This window comes from Carassius carassius, chromosome 46, assembly GCF_963082965.1.
Source record: "Carassius carassius chromosome 46, fCarCar2.1, whole genome shotgun sequence".
Classification (NCBI taxonomy): Eukaryota; Metazoa; Chordata; class Actinopteri; order Cypriniformes; family Cyprinidae; genus Carassius; species Carassius carassius.
The window spans coordinates 16,271,472-16,295,977 of NC_081800.1; the positions used below are offsets into that span (position 1 = coordinate 16,271,472).

The 24,506-nt window shown below is 35.2% G+C and overlaps 3 protein-coding genes across 3 annotated transcripts in view; 2 read left to right on the forward strand and 1 right to left on the reverse strand.

Annotated features, from left to right (window-relative positions):
* The window catches only part of LOC132129328 (protein lifeguard 2-like), a 30,095-nt gene extending 15,954 nt beyond the window's left edge, over positions 1 to 14,141 (reverse strand). The window contains exon 1 of the mRNA XM_059540876.1: positions 13,773 to 14,141. Within this exon, the coding sequence (XP_059396859.1) occupies positions 13,773 to 13,940 (168 nt within the window). The 5' untranslated portion in view covers positions 13,941 to 14,141. The remainder of the gene's footprint in view (positions 1 to 13,772) is intronic.
* On the forward strand, positions 1,938 to 5,041 carry LOC132129332 (peptidase inhibitor 15-like). Its single transcript, XM_059540885.1, has 6 exons — positions 1,938 to 2,154; positions 3,051 to 3,343; positions 4,117 to 4,235; positions 4,381 to 4,483; positions 4,637 to 4,752; positions 4,900 to 5,041. The coding sequence occupies exons 2-6, from the start codon at positions 3,074 to 3,076 to the stop codon at positions 5,039 to 5,041; spliced, it is 750 nt and encodes a 249-aa protein (XP_059396868.1). The 5' UTR covers positions 1,938 to 2,154; positions 3,051 to 3,073.
* Positions 14,142 to 17,291: 3,150 nt separating the features above from the next.
* On the forward strand, positions 17,292 to 22,898 carry LOC132129323 (hepatocyte nuclear factor 4-alpha-like). The gene is made up of 10 exons (XM_059540871.1): positions 17,292 to 17,497; positions 18,795 to 18,969; positions 19,075 to 19,169; positions 19,656 to 19,762; positions 20,710 to 20,865; positions 21,299 to 21,386; positions 21,486 to 21,638; positions 21,730 to 21,966; positions 22,250 to 22,372; positions 22,728 to 22,898. The coding sequence occupies exons 1-10, from the start codon at positions 17,383 to 17,385 to the stop codon at positions 22,868 to 22,870; spliced, it is 1,392 nt and encodes a 463-aa protein (XP_059396854.1). The 5' UTR covers positions 17,292 to 17,382; the 3' UTR covers positions 22,871 to 22,898.
* Positions 22,899 to 24,506: the final 1,608 nt, after the last annotated feature.

The window sequence follows — 24,506 nt, forward strand, 5'->3', positions numbered from 1 at the left end:
TGAGAACAGCACTATTAAGTATGTGATAGAATTGACAGAGACATGCCTGTAGCTATTTTTAAACACACTCCACAAGGACTCACAGTAGCATAGAGTTCTGTATTCATCATATTAGCACATAAAACTGTCAAACATTTGACCAGGCAAAGAACGTTTACATATGTCTCATCAATGGTATGACTGAGCTTACCCACATGGAAAGAACCTATATGTGGATATATGCGCATATATGAAACCTATATGCAGTGTATATGCACATATATGCTGCATATGCCACATATAGGCAAAATTGAGGTGCATATGTGCATATACAGGAAATATAGGTCTCCTGTATTGCTTCATATCCACATATAAGCCCTATACATACAAGATATGTCTTCTATATAGCTAATGGCAGGATCTGGTCATTTTGTAGCTCATATCTCATTTTTGACTGTCATACATGATGCCTAGCTCATATTTTTTGTTTTGTACTATTTGATTGATCTTGAGTAAATAAATAATGTACATTTATACATTTTGGACTTTTATTTATGTTGCCTAGCAGCTATGGATTTTAATTTTACTATTATAGGTGAACATATAGGTGCATATATACGTTCATATATGTACCTACATAGGTATATGTATGCACATATATATATAATACATGTATATGTATTTTTATATATGTCACATATATTAAAAACCTATATCAAAACCTATATTGAAACATATATGTTTATATAGGTTTTTTCCATGTGGGTCTGTATTTTGTGTACAAAGACAAAGCCATAAAGGTTGCAACATTATGTATGTTAAGATGTGTCATGATATGTTTGTCTAGAGAACAAGTCTCGGCTTTCTTGAACAGAAAGTCTTCCAACAGGCCTCGAGATGAACTTTGAACCCGCCGACCATGACAGTTGGAGGATGACTGCTAACCTTTGAAGTTCCCTTTGAGGATTCCAAGCCTTTCTATACAAGTGCATGCTGAATGAAAAGTTTAAAAGCTAAGATTTAGGTTTTATTACTTTATTATATTTCTAAATAATGCTGAATTTGATTTTCACTATATTTTGCTTATAATAATAATAAAATAAAATAAAAGAATTCTAAAGCATTGCCATTTAGAATTTCTGTTCTTTTACTTTTGACAATACTTGGTCTTTCAGCTGAAAAAAAAGTCCTGTTATTAATTTTGCAGTGACATCTATTTTATGCCAAGTCTGCTATTTTCCAAAGGATTGCCCCAATCATTAATAAGTCCGAATCTGTAACTTGATGCTCTTGATGACCCTGTCCAGTAGTTGCTGCAGCCTGCAGTTAAAGTTGTGCAGTGTATATTGGCACTGCCCAGAGACTGGAGATATTACACATGGTGTGTCCTTCCTGGAATCCTAGACAGCTGGGACAATGTGCTGACTGGGCTGGGCCAGAAAAATCTGGCTTTTAATTCACAGAACTCCCTTCCTTTTATAAAATCCTTGCCTGTGTTTATTGAAATATTTTGCCATAATGGCTAATGCAGCTCCAACTAATGCTCACAAAACGATTACAAATGTCCAGTATAAGCATAGTACAGAAACAGATGATTTACAGGAACAAGAACCCAATGTAGCCACTGTAAACAAGCATAGACAATGTTTCTGTAAATATTATTTTGCATGCACTATATGCTATTTTAGTTACTACAAGTATGATGAAGATAAATTATGAAATCAGAGGTGAAAGTTGGCCAAAAAGCTGTTAAACAACATTTGAAAATCACAAAGGTAATGGAAAGGAAGAGCTATAACTGTTGAAACGTCATCAATCTTAAATCCCATTAGAGAGCCTAACTGCTTGGAGCTTCCATACTGAGTGTGTGCTGAAAAAACAAAACATTCCATTAAATTGTTTCCTGAACCTCAGGAACATCCCTGTGGGGGGAGAAAAAGAGACAAGAGCTTTTCTTTTACGTCAAATGGGTTTAGAGAGTTGGCCCAGTTAAAGTTCGCTGCCACACATGTCAGAGACGTTGTTTGCAAAGGCCAGAGTTTAAGTGGAGATCTTTTCAGCTGCTCTTCTCCAGACTGTGCTAAAGTGCTGGAACCACTGCTGAAAGTATGTGCTGTGAAGACCACTCCAGCTGAAGACCCCCGCTCTCTTCAGACTGCAGGACTACATTTATAAGTATATGCCACAATTTACTCTTCTATAACCATTATGTGTCCACATTGTTTTTTAAATGAATATCATAGAAAATTGTTATTGATGCACTGAGGCATTTTCCAAAGTTTACATGTGTCTAAAGACTAGTGAGGGCATTTGGGTGTAAAGTTGATCATTTTGTTTAGAACCATGAGTTCTTGCAATGTAACACTAAGAATTACTCTGTCAACCACATCACTTTGTTAAGTATATATATATATATATATATATATATATATATATATATATATATATATATATATATATATATATATATATATATAATGTGTATATTTTACATTTACATTTAGTCATTTAGCAGACGCTTTTATCCAAAGCGACTTACAAATGAGGACAATTATATATAATCGATAGAGTAAATTGAATTTTAACTATAGCTGTGACTTTTAATTATGTGTTAATGTATACAGTGTAACTAAATGAAACATATATCCACATAATATATATATATATATATGTGTGTATATATATATATATATATATATATATATATGTCTGACTGATTTGACTATTTCTATAAATTTTGATAAAGAAAAAAATATATTTAAAGAGACACCACACAAAAATGTAAATGTTACATTTTATCACTATTTTCACCTTATGTTATACCACAAACTATGCTATTTTAGGGTTACCATAAAAGTGTGGATAACACAGCAAGTTATCTGCTTATTATATCAATATGTTGACGTTTATTCTGTTACTATGGATTAAAGTGGTCTACAGGAATTTCAGGATTAAACTGTACTTGCACTTGAGTAGGGACTGTACCGTTCCTGAGCTTATTTTACTGGCTAATACAGTGAGAGATTGTTGACTCTGAATCCTCTCCTCTTCCACAAATAAATCACCTGTAGCCAACCAGACAGAAGGCAGAAACATGAGTTTGGCCTGCGCACAGCTGCTCTTTGCTGCTACCCTGTGGATACTGCCGTGTATGACAGCAGCAGAGACGACGAGCAGCGCTACAGAGGTGCTTCATCTGAGCGAGGTTTCCCTGATGGCCGTACTGAGGAACAGCAGCGACAGCAGCGCGCCTCGAGAGCGGCGGAAACGCTTCATCTCTAGCAAAGATATGACGGCAATTTTGGACTATCACAACCGCGTGCGTTCACAGGTCTTCCCACCCGCAGCAAACATGGAATATATGGTAGGACATTTTTATTAGCTTTAGTCTACTATTTTTGTTTGTTTGTTGCATTACTAATGTTTAAAAGATGTCAAATATATAACATGAACAAATCTATATATCATTTTTTTCTAAATTTAACATTTCAGAATAACCTGATCGTTCTTTTCCATCCAATGCCAATGCAAGGGGACTGAAAAAACAAGGACTGAAGTTCACCATAAAAGTTTGAGAATCATAAAAGTTACCTGTATGACTTTAAAACCCGCTTCTTTTTACATTATGTGATGTCACATTTATATTATAAGCCTATATTTAAAAATCTTCACCTCAAGTGAACTTGTTAAGGGCAACGAATCAGTTGAACCCGAGGCTGATTGGTGAACGAATCATTCAGATCAGTTTTATGAATTGAATCAACTATTCCGTTGAAATATCTGATTCAAAACAATCGTTGCTCACGATTCAGTTCGCAAGGGCTTAAGTTAAAGGCACAATATGTAGGTTTTTTTATTTAAATATCCAAAAAACATCAGAACTGCGTTATATATTTTACTGACTTGTGTCACATTACCCCCCCCCCCCCCCCATTGATATTTTACATTTATTTTCCTCACAAAATCCATGATATATTGCTCCACAAGTCTTACAGAAAATCTTCCTATTTTCAAGTTTTCCTATTTGTTGCCTGACATCTTAATTTCCTAGGCATTGTCATTGCATGGGTCTTTTGGGTGAACTATTTATTTTATTTTGTTATAATTTGTTCACCTATCCTCACTCTCCCTTGTGAGGTGTGGGATGAGAGACTGGCTAAATCTGCAGAGTCCTGGGCCGCTCAGTGCATATGGGATCATGGACCGTCTCATGATTTGCGACACATTGGACAGAACCTGTCCATCATCTCTGGAAGGTACAGACCCTTACAACAACAAAGTATATATGGGAGCAGTCATGATATCAGCATGAATTAATATCTGAAAACCATGTCAGTTCTTGATCATATCTACACTGTCTACATATTCTGACTATGATTTTCTAAATCTTTCATTTTGCAGATACAGATCAATCACTGACCTGGTAAGATCCTGGTATGATGAAAGGCACCATTTCTCCTACCCCAATAGATGCAGTGGCTCTGTCTGCACTCACTACACTCAGGTGCGTCTCCAGTATATAGATCATTTATAATAACAAAGTACTTTTTATTATAATTTTTTTAAATTAATAATTAATTAATAATTATTTTTGAGCACATTGAGAAATATATATATACATATATATAGGATTTCTTTAAATTACATTTTGATTCAGATGGTGTGGGCAACCAGCAATAAGATCGGGTGTGCTATCAGAAGATGTTCAAACATGTATGTTTTTGGAAGTATGTGGAAACAGGCCACCTTACTGGTTTGCAACTATTTAATCAAGTAAGAATCATTTCTTACTGTATCAATACAATCACTTTATTCTTAGAAAATGTAGTAAATAATGGTTGTTTTTTATGAAGCAATTTTTTTTGAAAAAGTAACGAAAGGGAAAATAATCAAACTTGTGCATATTTCTTCTTCTGTTAGGGGGAACTGGGTTGGAGAGGCTCCATATAAGACAGGAAAACCATGCTCTGCGTGTCCCTCAAGTTACGGAGGATCATGCAATAAAAACCAGTGTGACTCCAGATCAAAATCCAGAAGAAATGCAAGTAGTTTCAGAGGCTAATGGATTAAAAAAAAAAGAAAGAAAAAGAAAATTCATAAAAATATCAAAAATATAAATAACAAGAAATAAAATAAATAAATAAATTTTACATAATAGAAACCACTAAAACAAATTTCACAATACAGATTTTTCCATGGTCATTTTAAAAAACTGAACACCATTTAAGTGATGTAAAATGTCCAATTAATCAAATGTGTAAATGTCAAATTGCATCAGCTGTTGTTGTGTTTATTACCACCCCATAGGTGTCAATTTGTTTATTTTTTAAATTACTTTATTAAGCTTTTTAATGTTTATAATTTGTTGTTTTTTTAAGGCTATAGGACTGTTTGCACTGTTTATACCTATAATTAATTTGTACTAAGTTGTATCGCAGTGACAATTCACACTGGGAATAAAGCACTTTCATTCTTTCATTATTATTTTGTTCTTTTTGTACATGTAATTCATTTTCTTTAGATTAGGAAAAGTTGTATTTTCAGTGGTATCTAAGTTACTATCTTTATGAAATGTCTGTTACACTCGTGTCACGCAGGAGACATGACTGCACTGGAAACACATTTGTCCTCATAAAAACAGACCTTTTATTTACATTTTCTCTTATAACAAAGACAGACTGTTGCCAACACCTTTCCAGCAGGCACATAGCCAAAAAAAGTTATAAATAAATAAATACACCAAGCAAAAAATTATAAATATTTTTCAAAAATATATTAGAGGCAATTCATTTTAAAAAAGTGTTTGTGAGCAGCTGGTCAAGGATCAGTATTGAGAAGCAATATGAAACCATATTTTATCACCTCATTAATGTGTTCAATCCATCTAAAAGAGACACATCTGCTGTAAACCACAGCTAAAAGGTTTTTAAAGCCATAAATGAAGAGCAGGGCCACTGTTCTAATCTAATGTATATGCCTGGGAATCCTTTGGCAGTAATTTAAATCATTCAACTGAATAAGAAAAAAATACAACTTTTTTAATGGTTTAAAGTTTAAACAGTTTTTAACATTGATCATAATATTTTAATTTACTAAATTTTTTGCCAAATCAGCATATTAGAATGATTTGAAGGACAAATGAAGAATCGTGTGACAATGAAGACTAACATAATGGCTACTGAAAATTTGTAATATATTAAAAAGGAAAACAGTTATTTGAAATTTCAAAGTTTTTTTTCTTTTCTTCTTTTTAACTGACAGTAGTCTATTGTATATAAATATTATAAGCCAAATGGACACATACGTAATGGAGAACTTAGAGCTTAGTTGTGACAAACATAGGGAAAATCTAAAGTTTCAAAACACTGACTTTCCCACAAAGCTATCTAAAAGTGAAAGCAACAGTAGACTTGTGTAATGCTACACTTCTGTCAGAAGGAATCACTCTATATTCATGGGAAAAGCTGGTGAAAGTAACATAGTATCTGGCCCCATATGTATGTCTATACTCAAGCTGTTTAAGATTGAAATTGGATGGCACTGGTCTAATGGTTAAGAATCTAAGCTTCTACGCCAAGGTAAAGATGAAACAGTTACAACCCCCTTCAATCTGTTTAAAGACAAATAATTAGTAGCGGAAATGAAAGCTGATATGAAGCATGTTGTCAAACAGTACATTTGGATTATTTCTTATCAAAGTAATGGGAATCAAACAAATCAGAATAGCTAAATGAGTCTGTGTAAACCCTCCACTTCTTTTCATTTCTCACACCCTTCAGTGTCCTCGTGCCTGACTAAACAAAACTCTTCCAACCCTAATGATTCATTCCTGAATATGGCATGAGTTTAAAAAGATGCAGACTTTGAGAAACTGAGAAAAATTATAACAAACTGTCTATTTGAGTTTCTGTCATCCTGTTGTCATAGCTACAGCTGTCATATGGATTGGCCTCTATACAAGCCTGGTTACTGTTTAACCTCTCCACCCACATTTGCCCAGATTAGGAAAATCAATAAGATAACAGGAGTACCGGCCTTACCTTGCGCCAACAACACCTTCACCAAAAACACAGAGGACTGTGCAAAACTTGTATGGGTTAATTCTTCATCATCTTTCACTCTTAATAGAGATCAAAACAGTAAAACACAGTAGTGGGGAGCAGGAAAGACAACATGGTCAACGTGAATGCTCAGGTCAGCACCCATATGGATCCACCGTATGGTAAGTACTCTTTCTCTTTCGGTTGCCTTCAGGAAAAACATGATGGGTTCTTTGGTGATTGTGGTGGAAGGTGTTGTTGAATGGGCATGTTTCTTGACATTTCATCCAGAATGGTAGCTATAACCGCCATTCATGAGAGCTTTAGGTGCACGACTGTAATTTGGGAGGTGTGGCATATCCACACTGACTGGTAAATAGGGCCTATTTGCAGGAGAAGATGAATAGTGTGGATAGAATGGCTGAAGTTCCTCTATTCTTGCTGGGATGGAATGACTCAAAGTACTCTGGACAGAATGCTAGAGCATTATAAAAGACCTCGAAAAAATAAAAGGCTTTAAACTTCATACCAAATTAAGGATATAGTTTAAAGTGCAGCTTAAAAAAATTGGCCCACAGCAAAACAATACACATCATTATACACATTATATAGCAAAACAATGTCACTTTATCTTTGTCTTTTTTTGAAAAAAAAAAGTTATTTAGATATAGTTATTTAAATCTATTGAGTAGAAAATTCAAATAATAAACACTGCCATTTAAAAGCTTCAGGTCAATGAGAATTTTGTATATTTTTGAAAAGTCTCTTATGGTCAACAAGGCTGAAATTGTATGATCAAAAATGACTCAAACAGTAATACTGTGAAATAATAATAATAGATTTCTATTTTAATATATTTTACAATGTAATTTATTCCTGTAATAACAAAGCTGAATTTTCTCCTGTCTTCAGTGGCACATGATCCTTCAAAAATCATTTTGATTTGGGGCTCAAGAAACATTGAAAACATTGTGCTGCCTAATGTTTTTGTAGAAACTTTTATTGCTTTCAGGATTTGAAAAAAAAGTGATAAATAGAATTTAAGAAACAGCATTTATTTGAAATAGAAATCTGTTGGAAAATTATAAATATCTTTACTGTCACACTTGATAAATGTAATGTTTCCTTGATGAATAAAAGTATTAATTTCTTTCAAAAATCTCATTGACAACAAACTTCTGAATGGTAGTGTATGTTACCAGTGCATGTGTATGTGCATGTGTAGTTTATGCAATTATTAAATTATCAATTACATTTTAGAATTATAATCATTTAAATAATACTATAAAATGTAATTGTGCATAAGAATTTGATTTATTTATCTTTTAATGGTAGATGCACAATGCTTTGCAGAGTAGGTTTTGCTCATGTGAAATATAATATCTAACAATCAGTCATTAAAGGTGCCATAGAATGCATTAATACAACATTTTAATTGTTCTCTGATGTCCCCAGAGTGTGTATGCTAAGTTTTATCTTAAAAAAACCCCACAGATAATTTTTTATAGCTTGTTAAAATTGCCACTTTTAGGGTATGAGCCAAAATTCTCAGTTTAAATGTATATCCCCTTTAAATGAAAATGTGCACAACTCCAGCTCTGAACTGACCCTCGTTTGTGAGGCAGTCTAGTCCAGTATTGTATCTCCAGCACAACAGCTAGAGAACAGTAATGGTGGACTGCTGCTTCTCACTCAGGGCTGTCTATATGCTAATAGGGCAGAGAATGTCACAAATGGGCGACTATGTCGTCATAGTCTGGAACAGCTTGTGTGGTGAGACTGTTTATGATTTTTTGGAATTATAAAACAATAAGAGAGTGGATTTTTACCATTATAGGCTGGTTGTTTTCACACACTGTTCACACAACTCTCAGTTTTCAAACCCCTTATAAAAGTGATTTTTGCATTCCATGTAATCTAAAGATCTATGTCTTTAAGTGAACATCTCTTAGTATCTTCTAATAAACTTTGTCAAACAATTACAAGCATACTGTATATGTCAACAATTGCAGTAGTTGCAGTGGTTTTATTAATGGCCACACATTTGTCTTAGTAAAGCTCTAGCATATACAGAAACATTTACATTATTTTTGCATTTTCCTGGCAACTACGAATAAGCAGCTTTGTGGTCCAGATAATTTCAGAGCTGCTGTAATGTGTTTTTTTTGTGAACACAAAGAATGCACAAAGCAGTGCTGTAGAAAATCCTAGTGTGAAATGCTGCTGACGCAACATCATGTAGAAGGAGGTTTAAACATATTAGTCTACGTACATTAACATAAGCTAACACAATACTTAACTTGAACTAAACATGAAAAAGAATGCAAGAATGCAGTGAATGGGTGCCGTCAAAATTAGAGTCCAAACAGCTGTAATTTTTCTGTAAGATTTAGTAATTTTATATTTTGTCATTTATATATATATAAATATATATATATACATAAATTATATATTTAATTTCATTAAAGGTTATGTTACATTACAGCTGCATAAATCTTATATGAGCATATGAGGAGAGGAATGAAAGAACTGCTTGCCTTTTACAACTTGCACGAATAGTAAACCTACACATTTTGCAGGATTGCCATCTAAAATTAAACACAAGAAGTGCTGCTGAACACCTTTTGAGTGAGGAACTCTGTTTGCCCTGAAATGTTGAGTGACTTTATGGTGGAGGTCCAGTGGCTGCAGCAGTGCAGCTGTCAGCTCAGACTGTTCAAGGCCAGAACAAGCAGCCACCAGAGTCAACAAGCCACAACGGCACAAAGTGTTTGGAATGTTGCTAAAAGTAGAAAACCCACAAAGACTCTCTGCCGCATCTGGATATGTTTGTCACTCCAGAATCATTTCTTTCTCTTGATCACTGAACTCATCTCTGATCAGCACACAGCAGAGTTCCTAGAGGCTTTCAAAGCTGGAATTAAGCATCTGAATCCACATTTAAAGAGACAGTTCACCCAAAAATGTTTAATTACCTCATAATTTTCACACCCTCAAGCCATCCTATTGGTGTATATGACATTCTCCTTTCAGATGAATACAATCATAGTTATGAAAAGTGTGTGAGACACTTCTTTTCAATAGATGCGATTTAAATTAAACTTCTCATTGACCAATGGAGGGCAACACCTGCCGACTGGCATCAAATGGCTTGAAAGATCAAAGACAATTTTTTTAACAACTACAACTGAATTCGTCTGAAAGAAGAAAGTCTTTTAGGCATAAACCTAGGATGACTTCAGGGTGAATAATGTATGGCTTAATTTTCATTTTTGGCTGAATTAACGATTTAAGTGATGTCTTTTGAATGATGTCTCAGTACAATTCTCTCCTCAGCACCAGAAAGCTATTCAATTCAGAAACATCTTCACTGATTAAACACTGGTGTCACACTCATCAAAATGACAACCTAATGTTTCCTTTATTTATTTGAGGGAGAATCCAGGGGCCTCAGGAAATGGAAGTGCCAGATATGAATTATTAGTTCTACACTTGACACTATTAGGCCATGTGCTCAAGCCCCAATCAAATCTCATTGTGACAGGCATTAAGGGATTAGGTCGAGCTGCCGGTCAGCGTGTGTGAGAACACTGGCTCCCTCACACACTCACAGAGACACTGAGGACTGAATGGATAGGTCATTGTGTGGAGGAGGTTGAGGAGCGGGGGTCCCTGCAAGCTCCCAGGACCACAGACCAGTGCAGGATGTATGAAGGACATGGCATGGGCCACTTCAGCAGCACACCAGGTACAGGGACCGCAGATTCACTGCCTCTTTTAGTACAGTTGCGGCTGAAGGTCTGTGAGGTAGATTATGAAAATTAGCTTACATCCTAATTAGAGTGGCATTCACCAAAAATCTGCGTGACTTCTATTTGACAAGATAAAACATATAGTGCAAAGGAGTTTACAAATAATACAGGCATACTTTGGGCAGATATTACACCTATTAGAACAATGAAGATGACATACTGGATCATTATCAAACAATTTAAAGTTAAAAGTTGTTCAAATGTCAAATGTCCTCAAAGTGGTCATGTGCAGAATATTTGACTCGTTTAGATCTAGAGGTTTATGATCAGAGTGCAAAACAAAGGTTTCGGTTTACTTCTTTATGTCACAATTGCTGTTATGGTTGTATATTAAAATAGACTGTTTATTTAAATCACTGCTGACCTGATATTTTGGGGGAATTTCAATCGACAATTGATAAAGCCTGTGTGGTTCTGCACAGTAAGGCCCAAGGCTGTGGGAACCTTGCTGATGTAACTGCAAGCTTTGTCCACAAAGAGGAGCTGAGTAATAGTAATAGTATACTTGACGGTAACTGTGCACACTAACAATATTGGGACATCGTTCTCTCTCTCTCTCTCTCTCTCTCTCTCTCTCTCTCTTTCTATATATAGTTATAGATTTAAAAAACAAAAACTAATTAAAATTGACAAAATACAACAAAATTACTAAAACTTTAAAATTAAAACGGAAAATATAAAAATAAAATCTTTAATAGCAGATCAATGACACTAAAATGAAACTAAAATTAGTGTACTAAATTTTTTTACATCATTTTATTTCTTTGTTTTACATTTTGCTAAATTCAATTTTACATACAAACCAAGATTTTCAAATATTTATTCATTTGGAACTTTTATATGTCCATTTATAACTATTATATGTCCATAATATCTGACTCTGAATGTATGTATAAAATTTAACTTTTTTTTATATACAGTATACTAATATGAAAATAAATGATCCAACCGTCTGATATCTGAGATTCTAAATGTGATATATCAACACAGAAATAAAAGCATCATCAAAGATTATTATACAACATGGAAAAAAGGCTTCCATAGACTTCTTGTACTGAATTTCAATAGTGTCATTAAGTGGTTAAATAATGATTACACCAGTAAAACATCACAATCAATATATATTCAGACTGCAGGAAAATGACTCCAAACAGCACAAATGAGTAAAAGTACACCAAGCCCAGAACTTTAACTTATTGTTAAAAATGAAATAACCATATGACTCTTTAACTTTGATAAACTGGGGTAAAGTTAAACTTGTTTGGGTAAAATGTTCTCGTGATCTGTACACTGTGATGAAAATGTAATTGATTTATGATAACAAGTGAGTGATAACTGTCCATGCACGCAGCATCACTCAGCCTGCAAATATGATTGGGTCATCAGGCAGAAAAACAGTTAATCATTGAAACTGTCTTATCAGAAGATGTGATTGATTTACAAAGAGCATTGCTCTAAATGTTTACTGATGCAATTGTTTACTTGCGTGATGTGCACACAGCTACTTAAGCTTTTGCAACGTGATTAAAGTAACAAAGAAGCTTGATCATTTCAGTAGCGCAATTTGTCATATAGTATGTAATCCCATAAAGCTGTGTTCATTCAATAAAAAAGCAGGCAAACCATCAGGACAAAATCCTATCAGTGACTCTATCATGTTTCTGATGAAAAAGCATGACATAGACAGAGATAAGCAGAAAGTAACAGCAAAGGCTAAATGTGACCCTTTTTTGTCAAATATATTATTACCCAATGATTTTGTGTTTTGAACCACTTTATGGAGGCTGTGCAATATTAGGCCCTAGGGGTTTATGATTACCTAGACTACAAATACCGTGATGGGTGAGGACTATGGGAACTTCATAGATAACTGTCTCTGTTAATCGTTACGGAGGAGGATGGTTTTGTCTCTGGTGCCCCTTAAGAAAATGGCTTTGCTTTGAGTTCTATAGTATCTCTTTTAAAATAGAACACACTGCTAAAAAGACAAAGTATCCAGGGTCATTATAGGTAACTAAAACTGAAACTAAAATAAAAAACATAAAAAAACAATTTTCATTACTTGAAATAAATGGAATATATATATATATATTAAGTTAAGTCTAAAACAAATTGAAATTGGAAATTAAAATGAAAAAACTGATTTTATTAATAATGAAGTAAATATTAATAAAAATCTCGAAAATATTGACATTTAAAATGCAATTTAAATGAGGGGAAAAGCAAAGTGAAATTCTAGTTGTTCTGAAAATCTGTTCACTCCTCATAAGGCTTTAGGTTTTAACTTAAGTATCCATCATAAAACCACTAACAACATCATAAATTGCATCTTGGCAGAAATCACAGATTTTTCTTTTGCACCTGAGATATGTATTAAAAACGTAACAATCCTGAAAATTTTTGTCAAAGCAACAGATCACATGACATGTTTCTCAGCTTCTTGGTGCTGAAAGAGTTTGATTGGCAAATACTTAAATTCTTTCCGATTTATTCTCAGGATGAGTTTTGTTATCATCAGCTGACTAAAATGTATTAATTAAAGTTGAATATAAACTATTATAAACAAAGAAAAAACAGAATGAAAATGCCCTAACTGCTTGAAATATGTAGCATCTGACCATTGATTTACACTCGATTGGCCTTTTAAAAGCACCACAGCCTTATGAAACCACACACAAAAAAAAACTTAGACAGAGGGGAGGGGCATTATCCAGCCCCTTCACTTCAACATGGAAAGATACATTTCAGCAGTCGTATATGAGGCGATATTAACAATGCAATAGTTTTAAACTACAAATAAATGCCCAATATATGCAAAAAATGTCATTTCTATTAAGCAAAAGTAAATAATTTTCCCCCAAAGGGCATGAGCTGCATGGTCTGCAGGTTGCAACCAATCTGTTGACAATCCCTTGTGTGTTCACTATGTCACCATACTCACATATCTGTGCCATCTACCCCAGTCAATCCACAGAGGCTTTTCTGCTGGCCTTGAATGTGCTTTAGTAAGCATATTCCTGCTGTCTTCTCCCATTCTTATTAAATATTCAAAATCAAAAGAAAGCAAAATATTCCCATATTGCCATTCCCATTCCCATGTAAAGCACATATCCCCGAGTACTCCAAGAGCGTGTTACTCCATGTAGGCCACCGGTTCCCACAACATGTGTATTTCACATCCACCTTTGGAGTGCTACTTGTTATTCCCATTTGGTCAGACAGGTGAAATGAAAAAGAGTCATTGGAGAGAAAGTACAAATAGGCAGTGGTTACAAATGGAGTTTGGTCAGTGGTCGGAGATCCTTATTGTGGAGATAGACAGGACTTTGTTCACAAACTGGAGTTTGAAGTTTCAAAGGGGAAAATAGGCAGAGGAGTTACATCAACCCTCTGACTTTTAGCCCCAGGCAGGCGGTATGGGTGACTGATTATAGGACATGACATTGCTGCCTCATATCACTCAGAGAAGACGATCAGAGCAGGACATGTGCTCATGTGTCATATTGTCTTCTGTGATGAGACTCAAAGTACGATTGCACCACGCTGCAGTGCGCATGTAAACGCTGATCAGATAATGGTGGAAAATTTAGACTGTTTGATGCAGGTTATTTTCAGATAGTGAGAGAGTTGCTTTGAGTTTGTTGTATTAGTCTGGTCTAAGGGTTCAGTCTCTTTGCCATCACTGATACAGTTAGGAACAGGTGCTTAAGGGGAGGAGAAATGAGTGGTGAGAGTGTGTAAAAACATTACATACTGTATGCAAAAGTATTACAGGTGAGTTGAATGTTATTTATTAAAAACAACAACAAGGACAGTGTTGGATAATTCACTGCATGTCAGTTGGTGCATAACAGATTGTATTAAATCAACATGAAGATTAATACTATAAAAAATTATAATTAATAATGAAATATAAATGAAATGTAATTACACAAGAGGGAAAGTTCAAGTAACCTTTACAAAAGGACATATTCAGTTCAGTCTGTCAATTAATATGCGGTCATTTAACTTACATTAAACTCTGCTACACTACAAAGCTTAAAATCAATCTATACATATTGTACTCAAAATTCTAAATATCCTGATTTCAAATCAAATAATTAATTTACACCTATGGCCTGCCATGTTAATAGAAGTACATGAGTGGCATAAAAATAACCAGTTGATGAATAAATCGATAAACTAACTGTTTTCTTATTCCACATCCTCACATTTTGCAGATGCATATCTGTTAAATAGGTCTGTTCAACAAGAGGCTTTTGCCCATGTGAGGTAATGATCTAATGTAGTTATCTACGCCTGCCTGCTCTGATCGCTGAGGTGTATGTGAGAAAGGGCCATAACTTTACAGATTACACTTTATAGAGGTCATAACAGAAACATGGAGATGTGTGCTGCAATAAGGAATTTATTGGTGACTCCGATAAGATTTGTCCATTGTGAGTCATTCCTGTACACTGATTGTCATTACTCAGGTTAACTGCTAGAGAAGTGAAGTCATCTCACACAGAAATAAGGAAGACTAATAAGCGTTCCTGATCTATAGGCTATAAAGTCTGCAACATCTAGTAGATTTATTTTGAGATCTACCAGTTAAACATCATCCTGTTAGAGCTAACAAGTTACTAACATTTCTTCTTGTGAACATAATTCACTCTTGCCTTTTTATTTTTTAAGAACTCTATAAATATGCAAGTGTCCAATGTTTTCAAAATCAGCTTTTTTGTAAGTTTAGGTTTTTTCCAGCCGGTTTAAAACCAGCTCAGCACTTTTAGTCCACAGAGATGGTCAGGTGGGATGTACCATAGAGATATTAAACAATGTTTAATATCTCACTGGCAATAATTTCTTGTTTCTCAAATTTCTACTCTATGAAAACAACACAATTGTTCTCTAGTCATTTTTCTTTTAAAGATGTACAAAAACATACTAAATACAGATTAAGATTTTTTTTTTTTCCAGTGTATTTATGTATGCTTTGTAATGCACAGCACACAAAATGATAATTAGGTTGTTCTCTCTGACAGTATAGATACAGTTGTTCTTCTTCTATATAGGCAGGTAGACATGAGATATTACAGGCTCAGGGCAGGTCTGAACTAAGGAACGATGACCCATGGTTTGTTCTGTTGCTTTCTACTCTTCAAATATACATTTTGTCTGTTTGCCCTGGCCCTGATTCGTAGGTACCTGAAGTTGGTATTTGCTTAACTGTAACATCAAATTTTCCTGTTTGAGTAACAAGTAGTTTTATCCTCTACAAAAAGAGTTAGGAAAACATAGATTGTTCTGCAAATTCAGCATTATGTACACAGATGATCACCTCAGTTTTTTCCTTTTCTCAAGGTCATTTAGAAACTGTCTTTGCAGAATCCCACTCTTAAAAATAAAAGTTTGCAAAAGGGGGTTTCACAATGATGCCACAGAAGAACCGTTTTGGTAAATAGTCCTTCAGAGAACAATTTTCTTCTGAGTGTGAAAAAGAAAATAATCTTTTGTGCAAAGGAAAGGAACCATGAATGTTAATGTTCCTAATGGAACCATGCCAATAAAGAAACTTTATTCTTAGTAGTTTGAATTCCAAGTCTTGAATGCCAGTGTGTGGAGACAATAAAAGGTCACCATACCATACAAATGTTAGAAATTTTAATGGAGAAGGAATAAAATAATATGTAATATAACAGAGTAATGTTAAAAAAAGTATTTACTGACTGTTAACCAAACTATTTACTAACTACTCATTTTTGTAGACATATTAAATTAAAATGTACCAGAAACAATAGTGTTAAGGTTTTTTTTTAACAGTGAACTTCTGGCAAACACAGCTGCCCTTGTTAATTGTGAATTCAGATATTTTACTGCCTTCCAAATGCTAGTTTTGATGAGAAGTAAACAATCTCTTCTGTACAGCCGTAACATAGTTGTGCATTGCGTGCACATGCAGAATGCTCAACAGAACAATGAGCTCTTTTACATAAAGGCCACAAATTTTACTCTGTGTGAGTTATTGCTGTTGTTTATTGGGCTAGAATTTTAGCAAACAAATAATTTGCATGTTGAAATGCGGACCACTTACTTTCTATCTTATATATTAGAGTCAAATATGAGTCACTTTTCCATACTGTCTCATATGTGTCAAGACAGTGACCCAGACAGTCATTTTTCATGATGACCCGTTAAGCCATTGATGGGGAACTGAGATAGGAAGCATAGTGTTGAGACTGGATATATTTTTCTAGTAATAAATTTAGGGCATTGAGACAAAAAATAAGACAGTAAAACCCAGTTTGTCTTAGTCTCTGAAAAAAAACAACAACTCTGATTTAGCACTTTAATCATTAACATAAGAGCCATCCCACTTCAGAATGGGGCCGTGCCCTGGGAGGAGGCCCAGACTGTCAATCACAGCAAGCCTCATCTTTGCCCTTAAGGACATGGCCCCTGTCACTCAAAGGTGTCTACCCCTCCAAGAGGAGGGGCTTGGCCTATGAAGGGGTGTCCAAACGTTGTGGAGAGGACAAGTCTTTCACCCCAGCATCAGGTAGCTGAGAATGCGTTTGTCCAGACCACTAGTAGACATGGAGATGGCAGATTATAGCGAGGCCTTGGACCCTGCCTACACCACCCTGGAGTTTGAGAACATGCAAGTGCTTGCGATGAGCACAGGTGAGTCATCTGCTCAGACCTGCAGTGAACTTTGAGTCCTTTAGTCACTTATATATGCTGGTGTATATGGTCAACCGTGGGAGGCAGATGTTTAACAGGGTTGATAGGCTTATAGTTAAGTGCCAATTGGCAAGTTCGTAACCTTTTGCACAGAACACCCAAAACTGATTGTAAAAACCAATACAAAATAATTTTTTAGGAGAAGATAAGAAGCACAGCATGCTCTGTCCTGCAGACATGGTACTCTACAAGAAGAAGAGGTTCATTCGTTTCCTCTTGCTTGTTCTCATACAGGTGGCTTGGGATAAAATGACTTGTTTGGATAGTATTTCAAGAGAAGTTTGACACCAGGATGAATGATTACTGAGCAAAGAGGGTGTCATGTAAATGTTTCGCAGCTAAGTCTCCCATGTCTAGGTTTTGTGCAACAAATTGATATCCAACCAGTATCAACCTGACCAAGTAATCTAATATGTAGGGTAAAGTTATATTTAGGTAAAGCAGTAAGAGTCCAATTTATAATTTTTTTTACATTTTAGTTAGATTGACAATAATATATATTATATTTAAATAATTATAATTTTTGTAAATATGAAGTATTATAACCAATATTTTAAATTATAACATTTTTAAATCACATATTAGCACAACGGTTGTATTATTTTCCATTTAGATGATCACCACATAATCGCTCACACCGATGAGCCATTTATAAACTGTTGCCTTTGATCATTGTTTGGTTTTTAATGTAATTATCTTTGATTAGCTCTAACGAATAATGAACATTTAACAACTCTCACATCTTTTGTGAAATTGTCAACATAAAATCAAATCAAACTGACTCATATTAATCATATATGTTACTGTAAAAAACAATTTGTGTGAAAATGGTTAAGTAGGGCATCAAGAACACTAATTAGAGTTCATATAATCTAAGATGATATTGTTGTATCTTTTGTACAGGTTTAATACTTATCATTTCTGGATTACTTAGCAAACAGCCCTTCCAGCACATGTTCATGATGTTCATTTTTATGAGTATTTTTTCACCCCATGACCTTTCCCCTACTGGTCTGGAATCATGAATCTAACTGGTTCGATCTGCAACCCAGATATTTCAGTCTTATTCGGAAAAAGAAGTAGTACTTCACAGCATCACATACAGTATACTTAATTTATTGATTTTAAGCAGCTCTTATTTCTTACGCTTTTTATTTTGCTTGAAAAGAATAGTTAAAAATGAATAAATAAAATAAAACACTTGTGACACTAAATTCAAGATCCCCTATGATTTCAGACTCCTCGTCAGCTGAGAGTGCCAACATGAATGCTGTCAACCATTTAGGGGCAGGCACCCTATGTGCCATCTGTGGGGACCGGGCCACAGGAAAGCACTATGGAGCCTCCAGCTGTGATGGATGCAAGGGGTTTTTCAGACGCAGCGTACGCAAAAACCACATGTATTCCTGCAGGTCAGAAAAAAAACACCCCCTTGCCTAACAATGTAGACCTAATGCAATAATTAGTTTCCATCTACCGTCAAAGTAAATCTCTGACTTCTTTATGCTTCCATACAGATTTAACAGACAGTGCATAGTGGACAAAGACAAGAGAAATCAGTGCCGATACTGCAGACTAAAGAAATGTTTTCGAGCTGGGATGAAGAAGGAAGGTACTTGCTCATGCTGTGAGATTTCATTCACATAATACTATTAAAGAAGTAAAAAAAAATAGACACTAAAACTCCCTGCCCTGTTTGGGAGATTAGGGGATGAGGTGGCGCAAATGGGAGATGTTGCAACAGCAGGGAGAGAGTTAGCAAGAGACATTTTGTTAATGTTCACTCAACAATGCACTGAGGTCTATGTCTGGTTTATGCTGAACAAACAGTTAAGAGCCATCATAACTCCACACTGATAAAAAAGCACAACCTTGAGGACTCCCCCCTCTCACAAAGTCAGCTAATATACCTCATCTCTGCTATCTCAATTGGTTGTCAGAACTGGATGACATTCACTGCTACTGATAATGAAAGAGTATGTTTCAGTGGATTACTCAGAGCTGTTTTTCTTTGTATTGGTCAAAATAAATCTTCTATGTGTATTTGTAATAAATTCAATGTTAATTTGCTAATTAAAGGTGTTCCTCTCATTCTCAGCTGTGCAGAATGAGAGAGACAGGATTAGCACCAGAAGATCCAGCTATGAAGACAGCAGTTTACCCTCCATAAACGCACTCATTCAAGCTGATGTCCTTTCTAGACAGGTAAACAGTGTGATTCAAATATAGGTTCAAACCACAAGGTGAATTGCGACATGTTCTCAAAAAATATCTCTAAAATATGTCCTCTCAACCCAGTTCAAAATGTAGAGACAATAAGACATCATTGATTCTCAGACGTAGGTTGATTCCTCTGCAAAAAATCTAAACACTTCGGCACAGCTAGCAACACACTCCCCTATTTGTTTGAGCAACCCAATCAGAACCACACAGCAACACACGCTTAAAGGCACAATAAAAAACTAATGTATATGTAATTTTTCACCAATAGAGGGCGCATATTCAAAATAAACAACGACTGGGTAGCGTAGTTTGATGTTTATTATACTAGATACGTTTGAAAGTTCTGGTATAATGCTACTGTGTGCAGTCGTCATCGGACTGTTAAAACATTTTAAAGCGTCTTTGGTGTTTCCATATGTTTTCTGCAAAACAAAACCGGAAATTGAGGGGTTATGACATCATTGGCAGGCGACACAATGACACTGTGGACACAGTCCGTGTCACTTGTTAAAATTGCTTATTTCTCTCGATTTAAACATTCTTCAAAACATTTGGGATATTGTAAGTACACAAGTCTGCAAAATATATAACACTGTTCTGGTGGTTTTTGGACATTTTGTTTAAAAAAAATTCTTACATTTTGTGCCTTTAACCATTGGCATTGGTTTGAGAATGACTATCTGAGCAGTGGCAGTTTTGGAAACCTGTTCGGAAACAGTCAACACTTCTGTTATTTTATTAGGTGTAGCTAGAGGCACAGAAATGACTAAATTTACCTTTAAAATATAATGCATGATTTATATTTATAACATGATTATACATTTAAATAATTGCTATGTGTGTGTGTGTATGCATGTATAATTTAGGAGGTGTACACATAATAAATAATTTAATAAAATAAAACAATTCTCCCATATCCTACTATGCAGATCTCATCACCCGGTTCTATCTTGAATGGTGACATCAGAACAAAGAAGATAGCCACTATAACCGATGTGTGCGAGTCTATGAAACAGCAGCTCCTGGTGCTGGTTGAATGGGCTAAATACATCCCAGCATTCTGTGACCTTCCCCTGGATGATCAGGTAAGATAAGCACCTCTTATTTAGCTGAAAATGTACTCTCTCTATATGTACATTTCTTAGATATTTGCATCAGTTGGCCCAAATTTTTGTCTCAGTTGGAAAAAAAGTTCAGAGAGCTTCAGTTTGGGTGGTTAATGTATTTAGATGGTTCAGGTTAGAATATGATGAGCTGGTTTGAAATCTCTTCTTGAGACATTCAGAATCATTAACATGCTGAGCACTGAGGCATGATAACTGATCAGTGATTTAGCTGTGCATGAGAGCGCCTCAAACTGCATCTTCTCACACACACATGCACGTGAATACACACATGCACATACAGGCATGAACACAGACCTGGTTTTATCTCCATCTCATTTAAGGTGAAAAAAAATCAGCTATTATGGTTATTAAAAGAACTCTAACCAAACCTATGCATGTTTATCTGTCTCAGGTTGCTTTACTGCGAGCTCATGCTGGAGAACATCTGCTACTAGGAGCTGCCAAACGTTCAATGCTGTATAAGGACATTTTACAATTAGGTGAGTTTAAAAGCACATCGGAAATGTGGATATGACAGTCTTCTGGACTCAAGCGCTTTTATTAATGTTTTACTTCACAATTTTCCATGTTTCTTGCAGGTAATGATCACATAATTCCACGAAACTGTCCCGAATTGGAGGTGAGCCGTGTGTCTATAAGGATCCTTGACGAGTTAGTGCTTCCCTTCCAGGATCTCCAGATCGATGACAATGAATATGCCTGCTTGAAGGCCATTGTATTTTTCGATCCAGGTAGATAAATTGCCCTAAAACTGAGACAAAACAGAGCAGAATGTCAAGTGAGTTTTCAAACAGAACTAATGTGATGGTATTTCTCACATAGATGCCAAAGGTTTAAGCGACCCAAGCAAGATCAAACGTATGCGATACCAAATTCAAGTTAGTTTAGAGGACTACATCAATGACCGGCAATTCGACTCGCGGGGGCGGTTCGGCGAGCTACTTCTTCTGTTGCCGACGCTGCAGAGCATCACCTGGCAAATGATCGAGCAAATCCAGTTTGTTAAATTGTTTGGAATGGCGAAGATAGACAACCTGCTACAAGAGATGCTTCTAGGAGGTAACTGATTTCTGTTACTGAAATGAAACTTTGTAGACCAGTGCAAAGTCATGGTTATTAGACAGCACTAAATGTAAATAACCCTTAACTTTGGATGGCTGTCAAAAGGTTCAATACTTGAGATGCATGATAAAAAATTTAGGAACTGCTTGTCATAATCTTGAAGACTGAGATAAAAAAGGCAGCCACTCCACTTTCTTAATAACCCTACATAGATCATATAGACTGAAATACAAGTTCCATCTTCCAAATCACAGATTTAATGACTCTCTTTTTCTATCAGGTTCAGCTAATGAAGCTCCTCATGCCCATCATTCTCTACACCCACATCTGGTCCAGGAGCACCTCAGTAACAATGTCATAGTCACCACAAGCATGGCCACTCCAATTCACAATGGCCAGATGTGTAAGTAACACTATCTTCTTGAACTGCGTGATTGAAAATTTGTTATAATGGAGAACTGAACATAAAATATAGGTCCTTCAAATGAGAAAGCCAGGTAGTCAGGGACAAACAGACGTGTTGGAGTAATCCCTGCCAGAATTGTAGAAACTAATCAGGCTTATTTTGTCAAAGCAGGCTACTGTAATGCTTTTCTACCCTAATGCCTTCAGAAATTTCATAAGCGTGCTTATTTCATGTCAACCAATGGTTTCTTTCGGATGTTATCATGCTATGCAAATTATGTTTATTTAAGGTTCCATAATACCCCTATGTGGACCCTTGAACTAATGTATCTTCTTGCTCTTTTTACAAACAGCGACTCCGGAAACTCCAATCCCATCTTCCCCGACGGCCTCAGGTTCTGATCATTACAAAATGTCTCAGGGTGTTATAGCCACAGTGCCCAAGCAACTAAGCTCCATCCATCAACCAACCATCACTAAACAAGAGGCCATCTGAGTGCACAGAGAAATACAGATTGAGTTTTTCTTTGTAAACTTGGTACTATTAATAGGCTGTGCTAAGTATGACAATTCATTCTCATAGCCATCTGGACAAGTTTTTTAGTAAAGACACTGAAATTGTTAAGAATTTCCTATTTTAAGAACTTTAGACCAAAAGAGTTGAGTTTAAAGTTGTGCAACAATCACACTTTAAATATATATGTTCATCCCATTCTTTGGTTTGCAGTTTGCTGTATGTATGTTTTAGAACGAACCAGTGGTGCATATTTATACTACCAAAGGAATCACAACAGCATTCAAAAAGTCAGAAAGTAACATGTAATACGAAGGTTATGCAAGTTTTCTTCTTCTTTCAAGGAGAGTTTGAGTTCCATGAATGTTACAACAGGCCTGACTATGATCAGATGTTTGTTTTAGTGTACAGTATTTTAACAGCTTGCCACTGGCTCTTATAGTACTTTTATGATATCCTGATAGAATACATAACATTTTGTGCCTTGGAAATATTGTTATTTACCAAAATGCTGGTAATTATTTTATGTATGCTAAGAATATGTGAATTTCATATTTTTCTGTATGTGCCATACTTAAATTGTAAATATAACGATTTCCTTTTTTTCATGAATGGATTTAGTCTATTATAATTCATGATTTTAGGATAATAAAAAAAAATGTGTTTCCTGTTCAACCCCTTGTAACTAGATAGTGATGTGTATGTATGCATACAGTAAGAGAATGTCACACTCATTTGTAGTTTTACATATTGGTCATTCACTGCCCCTTTACAATTACTGCCTTCTAGGAGAAGGGTTATTTCAAACTTGCAATATGAACTGATATTAAATGTCAAGGCTATATTTTTACATAAAAGTGTTCCGTTGTTTATTTCCATTCATATCTCTATAGTTATCATTTAAAATCTTATTTTTAGGTCACACAAGCTGCTATATTGTACATTTTTAGACAGCATCCACCATAATTTCAGTAGGTTCAATAAGCCTTTTTATTTGGGAGATACAGTTTTTATATACTCTACTAAATCCAACTTAAACCAGTCTTAAATGTTTTTTTTTTTGTTTGTTTTGAATTTGGACAGGTTTCAGGCATGTATTGGATCAGGCTACTTTTCTCGTAATCATCTCCAGCCGTAAAACCTGCATCAAAACAAGATGATAAAAGTAAGTGTACGTGGCACAGAATGGTCAAGGATTTTTTAGTGCTGGAGGTGTGTGCTTCTCAACACTGATAACAGGCAATAAAACAATTTATAAAGCAGGCGCCTAACTGATAGTTTCTCTTAAGAAATCTGTCAAGGAATGATATAGGCATAACCAGTATTGCCAGTTTTTGAATGATTTAGTGATCACATCTATAATTCAATAAACATGGTGTCAAGTTGCATTCAAGATATAACATCACTTCAATATATATATATATTGAAGTGATGTTATATCTTGAATGCAACTTGCAAATATATATCTATATATATATATATCTATATACATATCTATATATATATATATATATATATATATATATCATAACGGTTTCGAATAAACCGTAATGTATAGGTAATGATGAGACAGAAAGTAACAAAGTGTAGCCTGTTAACCCACACTTCAGCTTTAAGG

What these genes read in the sequence shown, in the direction of transcription:
- LOC132129332 (XM_059540885.1), top strand. Translation starts at nt 3,074, where the DNA reads ATGAGTTTGGCCTGCGCACAGCTGCTCTTTGCTGCTACCCTGTGGATA. An exon ending in CAGCAAACATGGAATATATG is followed by an intron (nt 3,344 to 4,116) that starts GTAGGACATTTT and finishes CTCCCTTGTGAG; the next exon opens with GTGTGGGATGAGAGACTGGC. An exon ending in TCTGCACTCACTACACTCAG is followed by an intron (nt 4,484 to 4,636) that starts GTGCGTCTCCAG and finishes ATTTTGATTCAG; the next exon opens with ATGGTGTGGGCAACCAGCAA.
- LOC132129323 (XM_059540871.1), top strand. Translation starts at nt 17,383, where the DNA reads ATGCGTTTGTCCAGACCACTAGTAGACATGGAGATGGCAGATTATAGC. An exon ending in AGCTGGGATGAAGAAGGAAG is followed by an intron (nt 19,170 to 19,655) that starts GTACTTGCTCAT and finishes TCTCATTCTCAG; the next exon opens with CTGTGCAGAATGAGAGAGAC. An exon ending in CTGATGTCCTTTCTAGACAG is followed by an intron (nt 19,763 to 20,709) that starts GTAAACAGTGTG and finishes CCTACTATGCAG; the next exon opens with ATCTCATCACCCGGTTCTAT.